Raw genomic sequence first — 18,774 nt, 5'->3', positions numbered from 1 at the left:
TATTACATAAGAAACTCGCGTAGTGTGAATGTTACATATGTTTCGATAATCTTATCATACGAAAGTTACCGCGCTTTTCAATCGGATGACGGATGCGCCTTCGTAGCTGCAACTTCCAACTCCTGACCAACGCTTCTGTACATTGTGTACAGAGTGCAATGATCACGTTCACGATAGCTTTATAAATTCTGTGGGAAAATTCTATTTTTATTTATGATTAATCCATCTCCAAACGTCAATGGTGATTTACGAATGTTTGTCAATTACGCAATCATGTAAGTTATTTCTCCTGAATCCACATCGAGATTTTTATATTCACTATTTTATCTTCTTCTTTATCTGGAAACGAATCTTGTGATCTTTACGATCTTATAAGAAGTAAAGATCAAAAATTATTTTGCTCGGAGAGATTATACGTTTTAATCGATCGAATAACTGTGCCGTGATGGTATTAGTTTTTCAGTATATTCAGATCCTCTTGAAAGAGTTTCTCCCTCATCGACAAGTCTGTAAGAGCTATACTTTGCAAGTAACAAGTATACTCGTTATTGATGAAAATTGACGCAAATCGACAGACGTTAAAGCTATTTGAATATTTGTGACCGAAACGATGATAAACTCGAATAAAACGGACGCAAAATTTGTATTATGGACTGAATTCCAGCAAACGGACAAACGTACGTATATCCTTACTTTATTAAACAGTCTTATAATGTAACGTGTGATGTACGTGTTCATTATGCATTTGTCTTGCGAAATTTTTTTCAAAAGTAGACTTTTAAATATCGATCGTCTGTTTTACGTTTTACAATATTTTTGCGCAACACATGCCCATCATTTAAAAATCTATTATTTATTATTCTCTTCTCTCATTCATTTGACTTTTATTATGTTTCTATATATCTCGCGGAGGAGACTACACTCTGACATCGAGCTTGCGCGACGCTGTTCGCTTTTTACGCCGACGCCGACGCCGACGCCGACGCCGACGCCGACGCAGCTTTCGTGGTTTGGAGTCGACATAGTCCGAAGCTTGGCGTCTTCCGATCGAGCGCAGGGAAACTAGAAGGAACCGAGAGCGTAAGAGCTCTCTTGGTCATTATTATCGTCGTTGTCGTGGCCGTATTTGCATCGATGTGACAATAAAGACAATCTCAAAATTGCGCGGCAAAAGAAGAGAGAGAGAGAGAGAGAGAGGGAGAGAGTGCGGAAATCGTTGATAAAGATACAGATGGGACGAGAGAGAGAGAGAGGGAGAGAGCGGAAAGAAACGAAACGGTAAAATTAAAGAAAAAGAAAGCGAGGAATATACACGAGAAAGAAGGGCAAAGGTAAAGAGGACATTTCTATCGACAGGAAGAAAAGAAGCGATATCGAGGAGAATAGAGGAAGGGGTGAAAGTCGGCTTAAGAAAAAGTCGAAAAGGGAGGGAGAGAGCGTGCGAGAGAGGTGCGACAGAGAAGGGGCGATAAGAGTGTATTTGTGGGGGAGAATCGCGACACTCTGCGTACGGCACGAGAGAGAGAGAGAGAGAGAGAAACGCGGAGGAGATCCGAAATCGAAAAGAAATTCTCAACTGCGGCTAGATAGGATGCGTGTGCTTGGGTGCGGCGTCTCGTCACCACCCGACAAACGACAACAGTTTAGCAGCGTCGATAGCGTCCGTACCAAGGCCGGCGAGGCCGGTGTCGAAAAGAACAGTCCCGCGAGAACGTTTATCGAGAGCGCGGAATCGTTCGCTAGAGGTGCAAGCGGCACACTCGTCGTCGCCCGAATCGTCAACGACGAGGGGAAGAGCGAGGAAGACCGCAAGAGATCTCTTCGGGGCTTGAAAGATTGCCGTCGTTGCGACGACGCATCGTTCGGACTTGCTCCGGAAGTTGATCAACGAGAATACGTTCGAACCACGTGTTTTACTCTCGACTTAAAGTCGCGGAAAGAGTTGTACGATATTTTTGCGATCGACAGCCTTGCTCCGACGAGCGGTGCGATCCTTAGAACCCGGTCCCTCGCGATCGACATCCTCCGCAATCGGCGTTCAAACTGAGAGAGAGAGAGAGAGAGAGAGCCCGTTCTTCCCTATATGACAATAATCTTCGTCGTCGTCGTCGTCGTCGTCGAGCGGTCTGGGAGTTGAAGCGCATCGTCGAGCGGCATCGAGCGGTATCAAACGGCGTCGAACAGCGACGACGGGGTCGTGATCAGCCGGCTTCAGCTTGGCTATCAGACTACGTCCAGACTACTCATGTTCATCCCGGACACCCTGAGAAGCTGCATGGTGGAACCGGATGTCTCGACTTACCTGCAGGCTCCTTCCGTCGGACAGGTGCTTAGATTTTTAATCCCATCTTTTTCTTTCTCTCGCCTAATTCTCCATGTTTACATTCTCGCTCTTGTCGATGATCTTCGGCTTGCGACGAAGATGATTTTACTCAATTTTGCGCGTGCCTCTGTTACTTTTTCGCTATTACCGCGGTATGCGGTAAAAATGTTTTTTTTTCTTTTTTTCTTTTTCTTTTTTTCTTTTTTTTTTTTATGTAAAGATGACAACGGGGACGAAAAATGTGTCGAGAGAAACTCGTGGCATTTATGTCGTGGCTATTATCGCGCGAGTACGAATACGTTTCAAAGGTTGCGCGCGCGCCTCGATGCTATTTACGCGCGGCCAATCTTTCTTGTCTCGAGATGCGTTATAATATATAAGACATACTTGCGATATATAGAAAAGATTTTTTTTTTTTTTTTTTTAAATGAAACTTTTCCTTCCCCTTGGCTATTCTTTTTTCATCCCCTTTTTTCGCGTTTCTTCCTACGAGAAATATACATATAGCGTCTGTATCGCGATTGGATAGAACTCATCGAATCACTCTTGTTTATACATTTTTCTAATATCAATGATGATATCGGAAATTTTGCATCTGAAGGGAGAGAGATATTTGAATAGGGAAAAAGCAATAAATCGGCGTCGTGTCGCTCCGCGTCGCTCCGCGTTGCTCCGCGTCGCGTCGCACCGCGTCAGTTCGAGGGCAAATCTAGTAAGCTAGGACAGAAGCTATTAATAACTGTTTAGGGTGCCGTACCTGGCCGCCGCGCGGTGCCGTCCGCGTCTCGGTCTCGAGTCTCGATACGCGCGTCTCGACGACCGGCGTCTCAGTGTCGTCGCGACGACCGACGTTGTATCCGCTTTTCCGCCATCGAGACGAAGGACGGAGGAGTAGACGGTGCGCGGTCGCGATCTTGGCGAACGAATCAAGCCGATCGGGACTCGGATCCAAAGTTCAACGCGACGTTAAATAGGCAAACGACGAGAGTGCGCTCGAGAGAAATACAATAGAATTGGCCGCTATTCGCTATCGTGCCGGAATACGTTCGAAACAGCATCCGGCTACGCTTTGCGTACGCTTTTAATCTTTGAAATGGCGATGTGGCGATCTTGTTCAAAGAGTACGGAGAGTCTACGTCGTGTGCTTTTCTTATACAGCCAAATGTTTTACCAAAGCTCGCGCCGCTGATCTTGCGCCACTCGAATTTGCGCCGCGACAACGTACGACAAGCGCGTTAATTTTTTTATTTAATTTTGCTCGATCGCCCTTATACGCTCGATCGTTATCATTGTCCACGTCAAATTTGCGATATCGTTCTTTGTCGCGCGTGTCGAATCAATGCTCGTATAACGCGTCATTTACCGTAAAGGGGAGCACCGTGCTGATGCTTGTTATTGCGAGTGAGAGAGAGAGAGAGAGAGAGAGAGAGAGATTCTCTTCATTTCCTAATAATAGGTGAAGAATTTAAATCTCGAGAAAATTTTTACCGGGGCCGGGTCGTGGTAAAAATTATACACCTTAATCCGGTGTGCGTCGAAATGTTTTTTTACTCCATCGCGGCTCGTGGAGCTCTTCGAATAAGTTGGCGCCACGCAATATTGCGCGAGTAAGTACAGAAGAGGAAGAGAAGGAGGAGAAGGAGGAGGAGGACGAGACGGTGGTGGCGGAAGAGAAGAAGGAGGAGGTGACGGACTCTCTAATTTGAGTTCGCGAATCGCTCGTACCTGACAATGGTACGTTTTCCGTGTGTGACCATCGTTTTCCGGGAGTGATTCAATTTGCGCTTCTTCCTGCTTGGCTGCTCGTCGATTTTTAGCATGGATTTTCTCTATCGCGTAAAGAGTAATTTGTAATTAAGAGAAAAAGAGAAAAAGGAAAAAAAAAAGAGAAAAGAAAAGAAAAGAAAAGAAACGCACGGAGACAAGATGACGCGCTGGAATCGTTTCTTTTATAGCTTTCGCGCGCTTGCACCTCTCCCAAACATATCCCAAGGTTTGTCGCGCGCGTTCTTTCCCAACGTGTCTTTATCCTTGCCGCGATGACGAGAGTGTTTGACGTTCCTGATTTTCGTTGGCTCCGAAAATAACAGCGTTACCTACACAGATGGACGCGCGAGTCCAACGTACAAAGGCGTGTCTGTAAAACGTCCGTAAACGACGATCTCTTCTTCCCAGGTGTGTCGTTTTTTTTTGTTCCCCCCCCCCCCCAACCCTATTGTTTCATCCGTATGTTCTCGTTCGTTCGTTCTCGGTCCTTGGTTAGGATAACGGCGCGTATCCGACGATCTGTCCGATATACAAAACGTATAGCGTTGGAAAAGGGGAGCGAAATCACAGATTAGATATATACTTCTCCTTCTGTTCTTTTTTCCTCTTTTGTCACAATGGCGCAAACGTGATCTCGGCAAGATTTCGGCTGGCGCGTTTTCGATGGCTAAAGTTTAAATCGCGCGGCGCGATCTTTATTAGAGAAAGTTCTTGTAGAATGAAAAAGATTAGCGAAGAGTCGACGAGAAGAAACATCCCTCGAGAAAGTATCGTCCCGTACGCGTAAAGTTAGGAATATCGTCTTGTCAGGAGGACGATGGCTCGATAAACATCGAAACAAGTCCACGTGGTAGCGTCGGTAAAAAGTTACGCGTACCATTGACAAAACACGGGAGATACATGGACGAGTTTGCGGGGGACAGTGTCGCGAGCAAGATCCCTGGCAGCGGCTTCTCGACGGCTAGTGAGAGACTCTGTCAAAAGTGAGGATAAATAGACGAGTATCTCGAATAATTGGAAAAGCAGAAGTGAGAAGAGGTAGATTCGCTTCTTCTCGGGAAGGAGATTGGTAGATTGGAGATGAGGCCGCGAGCGATTCGCGACTGCGAGGTGGAGGAGTATCGAGCTCTTCGTAATCGTTACCGCGAGGATCGCTGTTTCTGACAGCTGGACGCTGACAGGAGGGACGAACGGACGACGGTAGTGTGCTACAGCAGCTGCAGTGTTTGCGAATACTCGATGGTTCGTTTGTGTTTTTTAGCAGTTTATTCCTAGCAAGATGTGTACGACGGGAGAATTTTTATATTTACTATGGAAAGAGATTAAAAGGTAGAGAGAAAGAGAGAGGGAGGGAGGGAGATTGAATCAAATCCCGCCCATTAACCGATATCGACAATATCGCTGTATTCGTCGTTAAATATCTATACTTATGTCCAATATTTCAATATATTTTATAATTCGATATGTCAGATTGAATGTATATGTCGCGAGAATATAAGTTTTATATTTAAAACAGAAAGATAAATGAAAAGAGTAACGTAAACCAATCGTAAATGAATGAGAAATAAAATAGCGCACAGAATAATAAAAGAAAAAGTAAAATAAATGAATTATTCTTTATATATATATAAAAAAAAAAAAGCATGTAATCCATCATAAGTCATTCGATATCACTTACACATTTATAGTCACTTATTATTAACAGAGACACTCAACATTGTTGATACCGCATTAATCTCAATTTTTCCAATTATTTTATAAAATTTTGTGCCATCGTCTTGTGTTATCACTTTTAATTTCTCTCGCTCATTTTCCATTGTGCAATTGTACTTGAATTTTTAAGCGAGATTAACGAATCTATATAATAAATCAAATTATTCCTGTAAAATGGACCGAGATGCATGATAAATGTTTTTTTTTTCTTTTTCTTTTTTATTAAGAATAGCGGATACTTCTAATGACTTTACCTAGATTAATTTTATTAAACTGTCTAGAAAGAGGTTCATCGTTATAAGTGGCTCTAATAAATAATTAATTTGATTCGATTTATCGTTTTCGCAACACGGATAAAATAGAAATTTCTTTGCTAGTTTGATGACAAAAACATTTCACAAAACTGGTGCTGTTGAATTAATTGAGAATGTCGTTTATGCTATTTACCATATTGCGTGTGACCTTTTTTTTTTCATTTATATTATTTCACAAAATTCTTGATTTCTCTAAAATAAGATAGTCGACGGTTGCATGTATATGGGAAAAAAAACAGAGAAAAAAAAAGAAAAAAAGAAAAGGAAACCGGGGGTTGGAACTTAATAACGAGATAAGAGAATGCTGATAATTTAATAATAAAAGAAATAAATATCGTATGATTGCAGGATGAGTTCCATCCATTTATCGAGGCTCTTCTACCATTCGTGAAGTCTTTCTCGTACACATGGTTCAATCTACAAGCTGCCAAGAGACGATACTATAAGAAACACGAGAAGCGGATGAGCTTGGAAGAGGAACGTCAGTGTAAGGAAGAACTTCAGGTGAGGGACCCTTCGGCAATACAGAAGACTGTCTGGTGAATTAATCTTGTCTTTAACGCTCTCTATGTCTATCGGTATATTAAAAGAAATTAAAAATTGCACGGATAAATCAATTATCTCGTTTGCGAACAACAAACTGCAAATATGACGAGGATCGTGCGCGCGCGCGCGCGCGCACTACGAATTGGATCGTTAGAAAAAATTTTAAGACGGATAATATAAATAATATACGTAATATAAAGTTTTGAAGAGGGACTGAGTCTTTTACCTATTGGAGTCTGTCGTATCTATTCGACGATAGCGGACGTCGGATGTGCTATCGTCGTTGGTAACGTTATCGGCCCGTTGCTTCTCCACCGTCATTCCCATCCTCCCTCTCGCGACAGGGTTCGATCAATATTTTAATTTCGCGATGTTGCGGTATTTAGCGGAAGAGCGGCTGGCATTAACTAGTGGCGCATAGACGTTTCTTCTTCCTCCATTTTCAGTATTTTCGTTTCATTTCTCTTTCATGCATCTAAACAATGAGAACGTTTCGCGCAAATTCGCGTTGCTATAATTACAAGTGAAACGGACCAAAAAAAAAGAAGAAAAAAAAACAAAAAAAAACCCGCTCATTTTACATTTACATTCGACGGCAAATTCCGGCGGAAACTGCGGTTCTGGAATAGAATATTGGGAGATATTTCGAATTACGTTTGTTTATCTCGCAATTGTATCGATCTACCGGCCTCGCGAACAAACATGAATGAAAGTAAAAGGTCGTTGGCCGCGCTAAAGTGTACGTATAAGTACTGGCACTATTGCGGTATTCGGTGTAAGGTAACGCGTTTCGCGCATTGAGAAATTAAGATACGTCGTTTTCTTCCTCTCTCTCTCTCTCTCTCTCTCTCTCTCTCTCTCTCTCTCTCTTTCTACTTTGTAGAAACGGTCAACTAAAGGTACGATATTGTTGTTTCAACGTAGTTTACTTTGAATATAGTTTGATTTAGATAGGGGCGCAATTGCTTGCTTGGAATAGAATGTAATATTAAATATTACATAATGTAAGGAATATAAGCATGTTTCGAATCTCTCGTTCTCTCTCTTTCTCTTCTTCTTTGTGTCGAATCTCGAGCGACGCGGGAATATTGAGTTGCTTCTCTCGAGTTTAATTCCCGAATGGATAAAAAAGATGTGGACAAGGAAAGGGTGCAACGTGTACTTTTCAAGTTGCAAGACGGCATATACATTAGGAATAAAGGGAGGTACAAATGGAAAATAACAAGAGGGATATACTCGAGCGGGCTACGCGCGACGCAGGTCTGTCGTTTTCTCTTAATTTCGAGACAGACCGCAGTACGATATCGACTACTTCGATTCGGGTATAGGGCACTGCGAGAGACCGAGACAGGCGAGCGTAGTGTGTGAGCAAAAGAGATAGACAGTCGAAGAAAAAGAAAGAGAACGTGAGCAATGGATGGATAGACGGGGGGATAAATCAGAGCGAGAGAAGGGGTGCGGCGCGTCGCGTCGCTCGTAAGAGGAAGGAAGAGCATATACATACGCGAGAAGAGTATATGTGTAGCTCGACGGAGGGTTTGGTAGGGTCATGGTGGATCGAGAGAGAGGAAGGGGTGCAGCACCAACACCAACACCAACACCAACCCCAACACCAACGAAAAGTATCCGCTACACGAATGCACACCAACTTTTCGGCAATGGGGATGAGTGGGAGGGATGGCCGGTTTAGGGCGGTCGAAAATGGTGTTGGGGAGGACGTAGACATGTAGCGCATACGCCGTCGCGACGGAGGCTGCGGCTACGCGGCGCCTACCAACCACCATCTATAATCTCTATGCAGATATCGATTTTCTACCCTGTATTTCCTAAATTTATGCAAACTAGCGACGCTATTCCCTTCCTACCTTTCCGTTCGTCGTTCGCATCGTCACCTTTTCCAGCTCATTATTCAAACTATATATATATATATATATATATCTCGTAATTACACATTTGTCTCGATACGTTCTCTACATTGTAATCCATTTCCTTTCCGTCTAGAGTCTAGAGTCTAGAGAGGATTACAATCGACATTATCCGCATCCACGTTGAAATCATTCTCGTATTACGAGCTGTATGTACTCAATCTTTTCGACATTTCGATTCGGTAAGGCATAAATCTCCGCACGTTCGTCACTCATCTAAACGCATTAATCCGTTTTGCTATTGACGGATAATAAAGATATACGTTTTAATTTCGTTATAGATATTTATTATAAAAGATTATTAAAGGCTATATGTATCGAGATACGTTACCAATGTCGCTAACGTACTCGACACAAATAAGATCGATTACGGGTAAAAATATTTAACGAATCTCGAAATATTCGGATATTTGACGCAAGTGCAAGTTATCCGTAGTACTTATTAAGATTGACGGAAAAGTAAAACAAAAGACTTGTTTGTAAAATGAAGGAAGGGAAAATAGGGGGAAACGATTGCACTAGACGATTACGACAATTTCAACTTTGGTAATTTGGGTTTGGAGCTCGGGAAAGATAGTCGGTGGTCCTTATGGACTCTGACTCTCGAGAGGGACTATAATATTTACAACATTCTATGCAGACCTCGGAATTGCCTATAAAGAAATCGTAGAGTCGCTTTGTTCGCGTCATAACGTAGTAACGTAAAGGGTCGGCAGATATACACTGGTCGGGAAGCTTGCCAAATTAATAAATATATTCCCGGTCTCTCTACCCCACTTGGAATTTTCTTCGATCCATTCCATCCACCTATTCTTATCATCGAACGACAATCTAGACTCTGAGCTGATCTAGCCTCTGACCTCGAACGCTTTGATTTTGTATCGATTTGTGTGGAGTACTACTATACGGCGACAAATTTCATCTTTGTCCGCATTGCACAAATACGTTTTAGTTATCTGTAATAGCTGTAAAATATCAATGTGTGTTTGTTTGCGATATTTCAATCGTACGTTTATAAGAAAAGGATTCTTCTTTCCCCATTTCTCCTGCTTTTCTCTCGTCCCATCATCGTCGAACGATACATCGCAGGCAGTATTTTCGAGAAAATGCACATTACACATTGATAATGCAAACATCGTTCGTTCATCGTTAGGTAAAATAGCTCGTGGACATAGAATGTTTTAATATTAAAGTTCATCGCAAAGCATTACGAGATGAATTTGAGGGGGAGGGAGGATTGAATATTATTAAAATTGATGAGAAAAATATCCATCGAAGAAATAATTACAATGTTATATTAAAAATATCCTTTTCCTAAAATTTCTAGAGACAATGTCATCGTACGCAAAGCGTATAATATGCATTCGAGTAAAGCAATAGCATCTATTAAAATATAGTAGAATATTTATGTATATTTCTAGAATTACGCGCGCTCGGCAGAGGGAAAGCAAGGGAGGAAAGGGGAAGAAGGATGCGCGAGTTTTCATATTTAATCTCTGAAATAAATTGGCAGCAGCTGTTGCGGCAGGTGTATGCGTGTATGCGTGTGTCACGCGCGAGAGTAAGCGCTTACGAATAAGATTAATCTTATAGTAGCGTCTAACGAAATACCCAAAACCCCAAAAGGTTTGCGAGATTTGCGATTGCATCGACAGACTTGGTGGCGATAGAGGAGCGGAGATAGGGGAAAAAGACGCGAGACGAAAAGAACGACTAGCGAGTCATCCGGTAGCGTGTAAACCGCGCCTTTGGGAAGGTAGCATGCGTACGCGTGTCACGGTGTTGGGCCCTCTCTCTCGTTGAAGACATTTGCCGCGAACGCGTAGGCTCTCCTTCGCATTCGGCATACTTGATATCGAGTATGCACGCAGGATGCACCGTAAACGCGTGTGCGAGGCTTTCTCCAAGCGTGGCGCATCGCGAGCAAAACCGCGCGAATGCGCTCCTATCCGCTTTATTCGCTAGTGCGTGGCAAAAACGTGCTTGACATTTTATTCACACGCGCGCGGAAATGTCGGGACGTCGATGCGCGTGACAGCCTCGCATATACGTTTTCTCGCGAACTCGCTCTACTCTTTCGCCTGCCGTCTGCCGCCTGCCACTACGGTAAAAACGATTGCCAATTTATTACCGTATTCATTTTACGCACTTGTTACGCTTAATTGCCTCTGTCAAATTTTCCAGTCCACGCTCGATATATGCGCGTGTATAATTATTAATTTAATTATCGATAGAGAGAGAGAGGTCAATTCTTGTTCCGCTAAAACTTTTTGTTAAATTTAATTGTAATTTATATTTATACGCTATATCTTTTCATCGTACGATAATTATATTTTCAATTTTTTTTTCATCCCTTACGATCAATACGGGTTTGTCGCGTTTAATATATATTCCTAATCAGCTGTAATACCGTAACATTGCGATTTTAATATTTCCGATGATTATTACCGTTGGTAATATCGAGCCGCGAATTACAATGACGACGAAGATATTTGGTGAGGTAGAAAAAAAAAAAAAAAGATTCTTCGTCTCCTGAGTCTATACGAAGGGAATACGGAGCGCGCGCGTACGTGCACGGCAAAAACGGGCCTAGGCGATAGATAGATCGCACGGAGCATTCTCTCCGATGCATTCCACGCGCTTTCGATGCATTTCTCAGGGATCTCATGCACGCGTGTGTATTTGCTATTCCGAGTGTGACGAGGGTCGCACGCGTGCGCTGCATATCGCTCGACCGAAAGATGTCCCTCCTCGAGAGATTGTCGCTCGCTAGTCGCTATTCTCGTTACAAGCTTTAACAAAACTCGACTCGAAATTTTCACATCGAGACGCTTTCGAATCGTCCCGCTATATGTATTAGGTGTACAACTTTGCTTCCGCCGTTTTTTCCCCGAAATTCGAGGCTTTATTGTCAAAAACTGGTTATACATTTATGATTCAAAGTATTGTCCACTCCCAATGATCGTGCCAATTCTTTTTGACTTTGACTCGAGTCTTCATTAAGTAATGCCTCCAATTCTGCATCTTCGAAAACCTTCTCTCTTCCACCGCTATGCCGGTCTTCGACGTGAAAATCACCATTCTTGAAGCGTTGAAACCACTCACGACACGTTCTTTCACTAATAGCGGCTTCAACATAAGTATTTGAGAGCATTCGATGAGCCTCAGCCGCAGATTTCTTCATATTGAAGCAGAAAATTAAAACCTTCCGCAAATGACGAGAATTTGGCTCGTAAACTGACATTTTCAATCGAGAATAACTTTATGATGCAGACACAAATCGACTAATGTTTCTATGGGGTTATGTTGACAGATGCCCAAGTTTATCGCACGACGTCTATGATCTATTTATTTCGACCACTACTTATCGCTAAAGCCGTCTATAGGAAAACGGCGGAAGCAAAGTTGTACACCTAATATATAACGGAAAGATGGAACCGTATATCGATACGTGGTGCGAGAATAGCATTTTTCCATCCTAGTTATCTTTCTTTGAAGAACGTGCCACACTTTAATAAGATTATTAACGTTATTATCGTATAATAGTAAATGAATAAGTATTATTTCCATTATCGGAAATAATATGATAATAGGCGCGAATATGGACTCGTTTTGGCGATGTTCTACGATGATCTTTCCTTCCTCTAGAACGAGAAGCTGGAAGTGAAACAGAAATGGGCCTCGCGGCTTCTCGGAAAATTACGGAAGGATATCACGCAAGAATATCGAGAGGACTTTGTGCTGAGTATTACGGGGAAAAGACCAGCCATGTGTGTTTTAAGCAATCCTGATCAGAAGGGCAAAATGCGTCGAATAGATTGCCTTCGTCAAGCGGACAAGGTATGCCGAGATTATTTCAATTTCCGTTTCACTAGGATCCTTCCATCTGTTGTTCCAACGATTCCCATCCCCTTTCATTAAATGTGACAAATGAAAAGTTGACGAGTTTTTAACGCAAAATTCACTTCAACGGCAAAATTTAGAAAAAAGTTTAGAGTCTGCGCGGCGATTGTAACGAAAAGCGTTTCATTTTCTCCTACGATAGGTGTGGAGGTTGGACCTGGTTATGGTGATCCTTTTCAAGGCAATTCCATTGGAATCGACGGACGGTGAACGGCTAGAGAAGACTGCGGAGTGCGCGCAACCAGGACTTTGCGTCAATCCTTATCACATCAACGTTTCCGTCCGCGAACTGGATCTCTATCTCGCAAATTTTATCACGAGTCACGGTAAGAGAGATTTGCGATTAATTATTTGCCCGATTAATCAAAAGAGCATTTGTTAAACGAGCTGATTTCTTTCTTAAAATTTTAAGGGTCCAACTAAAGAGCATTAATATTTACAATAATTAAACGAAAAATATCTATCGAATTTTCTTCTTTCTTTTTTTTTTTTTTTTGGAAGAAATTTTTCCTCTCCGACGAGTAGAGTGCTTCCTGTAGAGTGCTTAAAATATTTATATCGGTACAATAAAATATCCGAGCATGTTTTGATATATATTATCACGCGTTACTGTGTGCGTATGCCTCTTATATGCTGCGCGAGCGCGAATGAAAATGTGTAGAGAAAATGTGCACGCAAGCGCGTGACCATGCTTGCCGCTGTATGCTCGCTCTATAAATAAATAGGCAACGAACATCTTTAGCGAGCTCACAGAGCTTCGTTTATACGTTGATTTTCTTTCATGCCACTGAAAATACCTGAATATTTTTCTACCTGTGCGAAATCGTTTCATGTCATTCCAATTGATTTTCGAATATCGGAACGATACGCCCATTGTATCTAAATGTGAAGTAAGGTAGATAAATGTGAATCTCTCGAATAAAGATTAGTCTATTCGTTTAAGAAATCAAGCGTTAAAAACTGAAAGAGAGAGAGAGAGAGAGAGAGAGAGAGAGAGAGAGAGGGGGGGGGAGATCCATTTTTATATTTTAGTTTTCAACAGTTTGCGATCTCTAACTAAGAGAGCTAAAAGACTCCATTTTTTTTTTTATCGCGAAAGACACATCTTATTGAATTACACAAGTTTAAGAAAATTTCAAAGCTTTGTTTTTGATATTATTTTATTTTAAACATAAGTATTGTAAATTTTTAAATGCTTAGAGAAACGAGATTAGATTTGAATAATGCACGATTGTTCTCCCCCATTTATAAAAGAAAAAGAGAATTTAAAATTTTCTCTCCGAACGTACACAAAAGCGCACAAAAGCGGGTATTTAATTTTTTGACGTTTTATAATATTTATTGGAAAACTAGAGCTTTTTTATCAGCGTAAAAAGCAACTATCTTTACCCCTCTCGATCCTCGAGAAATCGCCGTTCCCACATTCCGGACCCTCGAGTATTTCGGTGATACGGTTGCGTAATGAGATTTGCGTAAAACGCGGTGGTATAAAACACCGTGCAAACATTACACGCTTCTCGTCGAAAGAATAACTTTATGTAATTTTCTCTACTTGAATATTTTAATATTATAAGCCTCGGGGCATAATATTTGAAATATTTAAATTCTCAAGAATAAAAAAAATGGTGAGAGAAAGGAAGGGAGAGAGAGAGAGAGAGAGAGTACGTGTATTTGTGCGTTATTACAGTCATCGTTTAAAATAAATTATCTATTATTAATTAAGCTGAATTAAATCACATCTTTTCTGTTACAGAGGTTCTAAATGGTATCTGCAACGCTAGCAAGGAGGAAGACAGACGTCGAAAAGGTACTCGCGTAATTTCGCCCTTTACTTGCATTTTATTTCTGTAATTATACTTGTTACGTAAATTTCAAATAGCCCATTTACGTGTGTTTTTAATGAGCGATTTTCGAGATAAAGCTTTTATACTCGTCGAAATTGTTGTATGTGTACGGATATGTGCGGATCGCGAATCTAAGCGGATATTAAATATCACTCGCTGGGTTTTGTTCCCAGGTACAGGATACCATGAACTATATAACGGTGTTGTCTGCAATGACACGATCCTCGCGACAGGTGTCTTCAGCTCCAAAGAGCTCTGGATGCTTTCAAAAGGTACGAGGCTATATTTCTCACAGATTCGAATACGAGTTCTCTTTCATCGATTGCATGCAACTAAAAAGTAAATTATCTCAGTATCGCGTATTTCTCTGATAAATTCTATGTACTCTCTGAATTCTGTCGAGATCGTCTCCGTGTACATTCGCGATTGGTGGATGCTTTCGAAAGGTGACGAACAGCTCGATGCGAAAGACCTTTTGAAAGCATCCTGATAGTTACGAGCGTTGATATATATATTTATATATATATATATATATATATATATATATATTTCTTCATGAACTGCGTTCGTTATCATATCTGTAAGAAATATACATATCCGTAATGTATAATGATATATCTGAAGGTAAGTTTACGAAAGAAAGCTCTTGGGTAACGGGCCGTTACCCTTTTGGAATAGGTCGTACGCGAATTCTCCTCATCATGTGGGCTCATCATTGACAATAATAACAAACACGAATGGCGATACGCCATTGGTTGAAAATCGAAACGATGGCTAGCCAATTTAATTGAATCGACTCTTTCGCATTTGATACTTGTAGATGCGCGCGACCGCGTTAAATTAAATCCATCCGTCTGTGTCTCGTAGCCGGATAGAAAATTCTCTCCCTCTCGCATCATCGCATCTGCATGCGCATCAAGCGCGGAAGCGCCCTTTTCCGCGATTCTTCTGATTGGGGGGAGTGCAAACGAAAGCGAATGACACGTACGAAAGCGTTAGGAACCGTGCTAATGTGTGTCTGGTTTCAGCGTCCATACTGCATGACCTCAGCGACATGCAGCCTCAAATAAACGCGATCAAAATAGAGCACCCGCCGTACTACTGCAGCAGCTACACCCCTCCATCCGCAGCGACGACCGCGGATCACGTTCAGCCGCCGGCTAGCTTCAGTGAGTTTCAAAATCTGCCTTTGCCCTTATTTTTAGTAGACAGAGTCGGGGTCGAATGCGGTAGCCGCGGCATCGTCGCGCCATGTCCGAGGCTCTCGTTAAACTAGTTCGCGTCGTACAAGCGCGGAAAGGAATCGCGCGGAAATTATTTATTCCGTCTACGTACATCAGTTTCTCCTCCTTGATTCTGTCGTTGAAAATTTTTATCCGCTTTATCGCTTCAATCTCTTCGCGCAACTTTCCCCTCGTCGTCTTATAAATATATGGATAATATTCTATCGATAACGTTATATTATATATCTATTAGCTATTAGTTTATTTATTCATTCTTCCCAAATACCCTTTATACCTCTCTTACGCAATCGCTAACTTTCCGAGAGTCACAGTCACCTTTTACCCACGATATTATCCTCGTATTAATGAAATATGTAAAAAGAAGAAGAAAAATAAACGATTAAAGAGGAGTAAATACTACAAGGAACGAGAGGCCAAAGAGACATTCAGATGATGATGATGATGATGATGTCGAATCTTGTTGCACGAAACAATGTTAATTTTATGCGGCAAAATATACAGGGGACAGTGCCAATCGGCAAACGGAAGAAATTTACAATCGAAATATTATAAAATAACCAATTTCTCAAGTATAATACACGCACGGAAAAATTTCAGCGATAAGTATATCTGGACCGTTGCCAACCGTATTCCCCTTTTCTTTTATCCAATACGTAAAATCCCCTTTTACGTTGACGAGATGGAATGGAGCGCGCAATCCATCGTATATTGTTTACAACTTAATAATAACATGACAAGTAATAAGACACACGATTTTACATTTGTTTTATCAATGGCAAGTCAATCCATGTCCATGCATTATTTTATGCGCAGGCCCACCACCGGTTCATCAATTAATAAGAAACGATAAGACTGAAAAGCCGCCGACAGTCTCGGTTTCGAGTGCTCCGACATTTTCATCGGTTCTTAGGCCGGAAGATGGACATCGCGGGATAGAATCTCCGCATTCGCAAACGGGTATGTATCCGCACCGGGTTTATTCGAATTATCTACTTCGCTGTGATTGCCGATTACTCGAAAATCTCGCTCCTATTCGATAATTTGCATGAGAAGGATGGACGAGACATCTATAAATTGTATATTTTAATATTATGCAAGATCGAGTAATTGTAATACAAATACTGCGGTAAAGTTAACGATAAGTAACAGATTTTTTTTTTCACAAGAGAATAGATTCTGGCGCCGTTATATGTAATGTTTCGGAAGGAATTCTTTTTACCATATGAACAGTTCCTTAATATAAATTTTCAAGATTGGTGATGCATATATATATATATATATATATATATATTGTATATATATGCACATCAGCTGCATCTTTAATCGACGAAAGTAAGAGAATACATGTGAACAGTTCTTGCAAAGCCGTTTTAGTTTCATGAAATTTGCGAGTAACATAAATAAATTAAAAAATTTTGCCGGACAATCTTTTAACAACTCTTATAGTAGATTGAAAGATTCGTGTAAGTTGCAAGAATTGAGCGCGTCTATTTTTCGGTTTAGTATATTACAATTTATAAGATAATCGATGGAGACCCTTTTAAAATTACGATTAGTGATAAACAGATAAACAGAGTTCTATATAATATTTTTAAATAGCCACAGCTCGTGAAAACTCACTAAAATTTCAAAATTTTGGAATAATTTAGATGAAGATTGTGTGCATTAAGAGGATAAAAATCTTATTCCTTCCATATAGAATCGAGAATAAAATATATCATGAATAACGTGTGTATGTGTGTGTGTGTATCGTATTAATAAATACTTTTGCAGGGATATAGATTTTGTTCGATATATTAAACATTTGTATCTATAATTTTAATTACAATTTTTGAAACGAATCATCGAAGAGCGAGATATCGACGATCTTCGAATCGCAACCAATCTTTTATATCGAGGTACGCTGTTACCGCATAAAACACGACACGATTCTTGATTCTTTCCATTATTTTTTTTTTCTTTCTTTCTTTCTCTCTCCTGCCTTCATTTGTCTCTCTTTATCTTTCTCTCTTTCTCTGTCTCCCGCGTGCGTGCACGATCTCTGGGATGCATGTGTTTGGTAACCAATAATCTTAATTATTTAATTAACATACATATCGGATTCAATATCGGAATCTATCAGGTCGATCAATGCCTTCAAAGCGATTGGTACGCTTTCACGTTGAGTGTGAGGATCAAATTAATATTTTATCGATAATTAATCATCGCATGTATGTCGAATATATTGAGAAGCCGACAAGCGATGGGCGATTGCGTCTTAATTCATTAATAAATCGGAATAAAAAATTACCGTTATTCAAATACAGGTAAATAAAAATTTCATCTTTGAATGTCTTTAATAAAATCGGGAATAGATATCCCCATTCTTACGTTCATTTCGGATTAGAAAATCGGAACGAATCGTTGTCGGACAGTGTACGTATAGCACTTAATAATATGAGATTCTATTTTAACCTCCGCATTTTTTATTGAGCAATTTATATTTTAATAAATATTTTCTCTCTCGATGTCGTATAAACTTGAAATTTATTCAATGAGCGTAATTCGTTAAGTCAACTTAATATTTTGACATTTGTGTTTACCTAATATTAATATATTAACATTGATATATTAAATGGAAACTAGAATAACAAAAGGTATAACATTATAAATTAAAATATAATAACAGAAGGAATTTTTATATATAATAATTAATCTTGAGATAAATCTGTCTTTTAAAAAGTTTTTTATTTACATGTAAACAAATGGAAAAAATTTGCGAAATAAATTGAAAAAGATTGTCATCTATATTTTTCTCTTTCCTGCAATGATTTACATTTATTTAAATTAATATTAATTGAAAATTCTGTGGCATCCATGTACTTTAAATGATTTAATTAACATACAATATATACTTATATATGTATACATATATATATATACTCTTCGAATTTTGGTTAAAGTTTTAGTTTAATATTTTTGATGTGTGTGTGTTTAATGTACGATGAGTTCAAATCACACAAATTTAACGACGCAAACGAATGAGTAAATTGATATTCAATCGATAAAAAATCTCGAACATATTGTGTGATTATCTCTAACGTGGAATCTTTTGTACGAGACCCATGGTATATTTCTTCAAAACGCAACAATCGCTATAAAGATTTATATTTGCGATTATATATATATATATATATATATATATATAATACTCGA

The 18,774-nt window shown here is 40.1% G+C and overlaps 1 protein-coding gene across 12 annotated transcripts in view; it reads left to right on the top strand.

Moving 5' to 3' along the window:
• The first annotated feature begins 903 nt into the window (after positions 1–903).
• The window catches only part of Nfi (Nuclear factor I), a 30,915-nt gene continuing 13,044 nt past the window's right edge, over positions 904–18,774 (top strand). Inside the window, exons 1-10 of one of the 12 annotated variants that reach the window (XM_070305755.1) lie at positions 3,055–3,396; positions 3,780–4,057; positions 4,808–5,332; positions 6,466–6,621; positions 12,237–12,428; positions 12,634–12,817; positions 14,245–14,298; positions 14,509–14,607; positions 15,364–15,504; positions 16,393–16,536. In XM_070305755.1, the coding sequence (XP_070161856.1) occupies positions 5,330–5,332; positions 6,466–6,621; positions 12,237–12,428; positions 12,634–12,817; positions 14,245–14,298; positions 14,509–14,607; positions 15,364–15,504; positions 16,393–16,536 (973 nt within the window). In that variant the 5' untranslated portion in view covers positions 3,055–3,396; positions 3,780–4,057; positions 4,808–5,329. Of the gene's footprint in view, positions 2,327–3,054; positions 4,058–4,222; positions 4,317–4,807; positions 5,333–6,465; positions 6,622–12,236; positions 12,429–12,633; positions 12,818–14,244; positions 14,299–14,508; positions 14,608–15,363; positions 15,505–16,392; positions 16,537–18,774 lie in introns of those variants that run through there. The other 11 variants (XM_070305757.1, XM_070305758.1, XM_070305756.1 and 8 more) reach the window with 11 other exon arrangements.

The sequence above is a fragment of the Polyergus mexicanus genome, unplaced genomic scaffold, assembly GCF_030449975.1.
Source record: "Polyergus mexicanus isolate NDT 795.1 unplaced genomic scaffold, iyPolMexi1.0 SCAF_13, whole genome shotgun sequence".
NCBI lineage: Eukaryota > Metazoa > Arthropoda > Insecta > Hymenoptera > Formicidae > Polyergus > Polyergus mexicanus.
The sequence above is the reverse complement of the archived record's forward strand: the minus strand, read 5'-3'. Positions and strand labels throughout refer to the sequence as shown.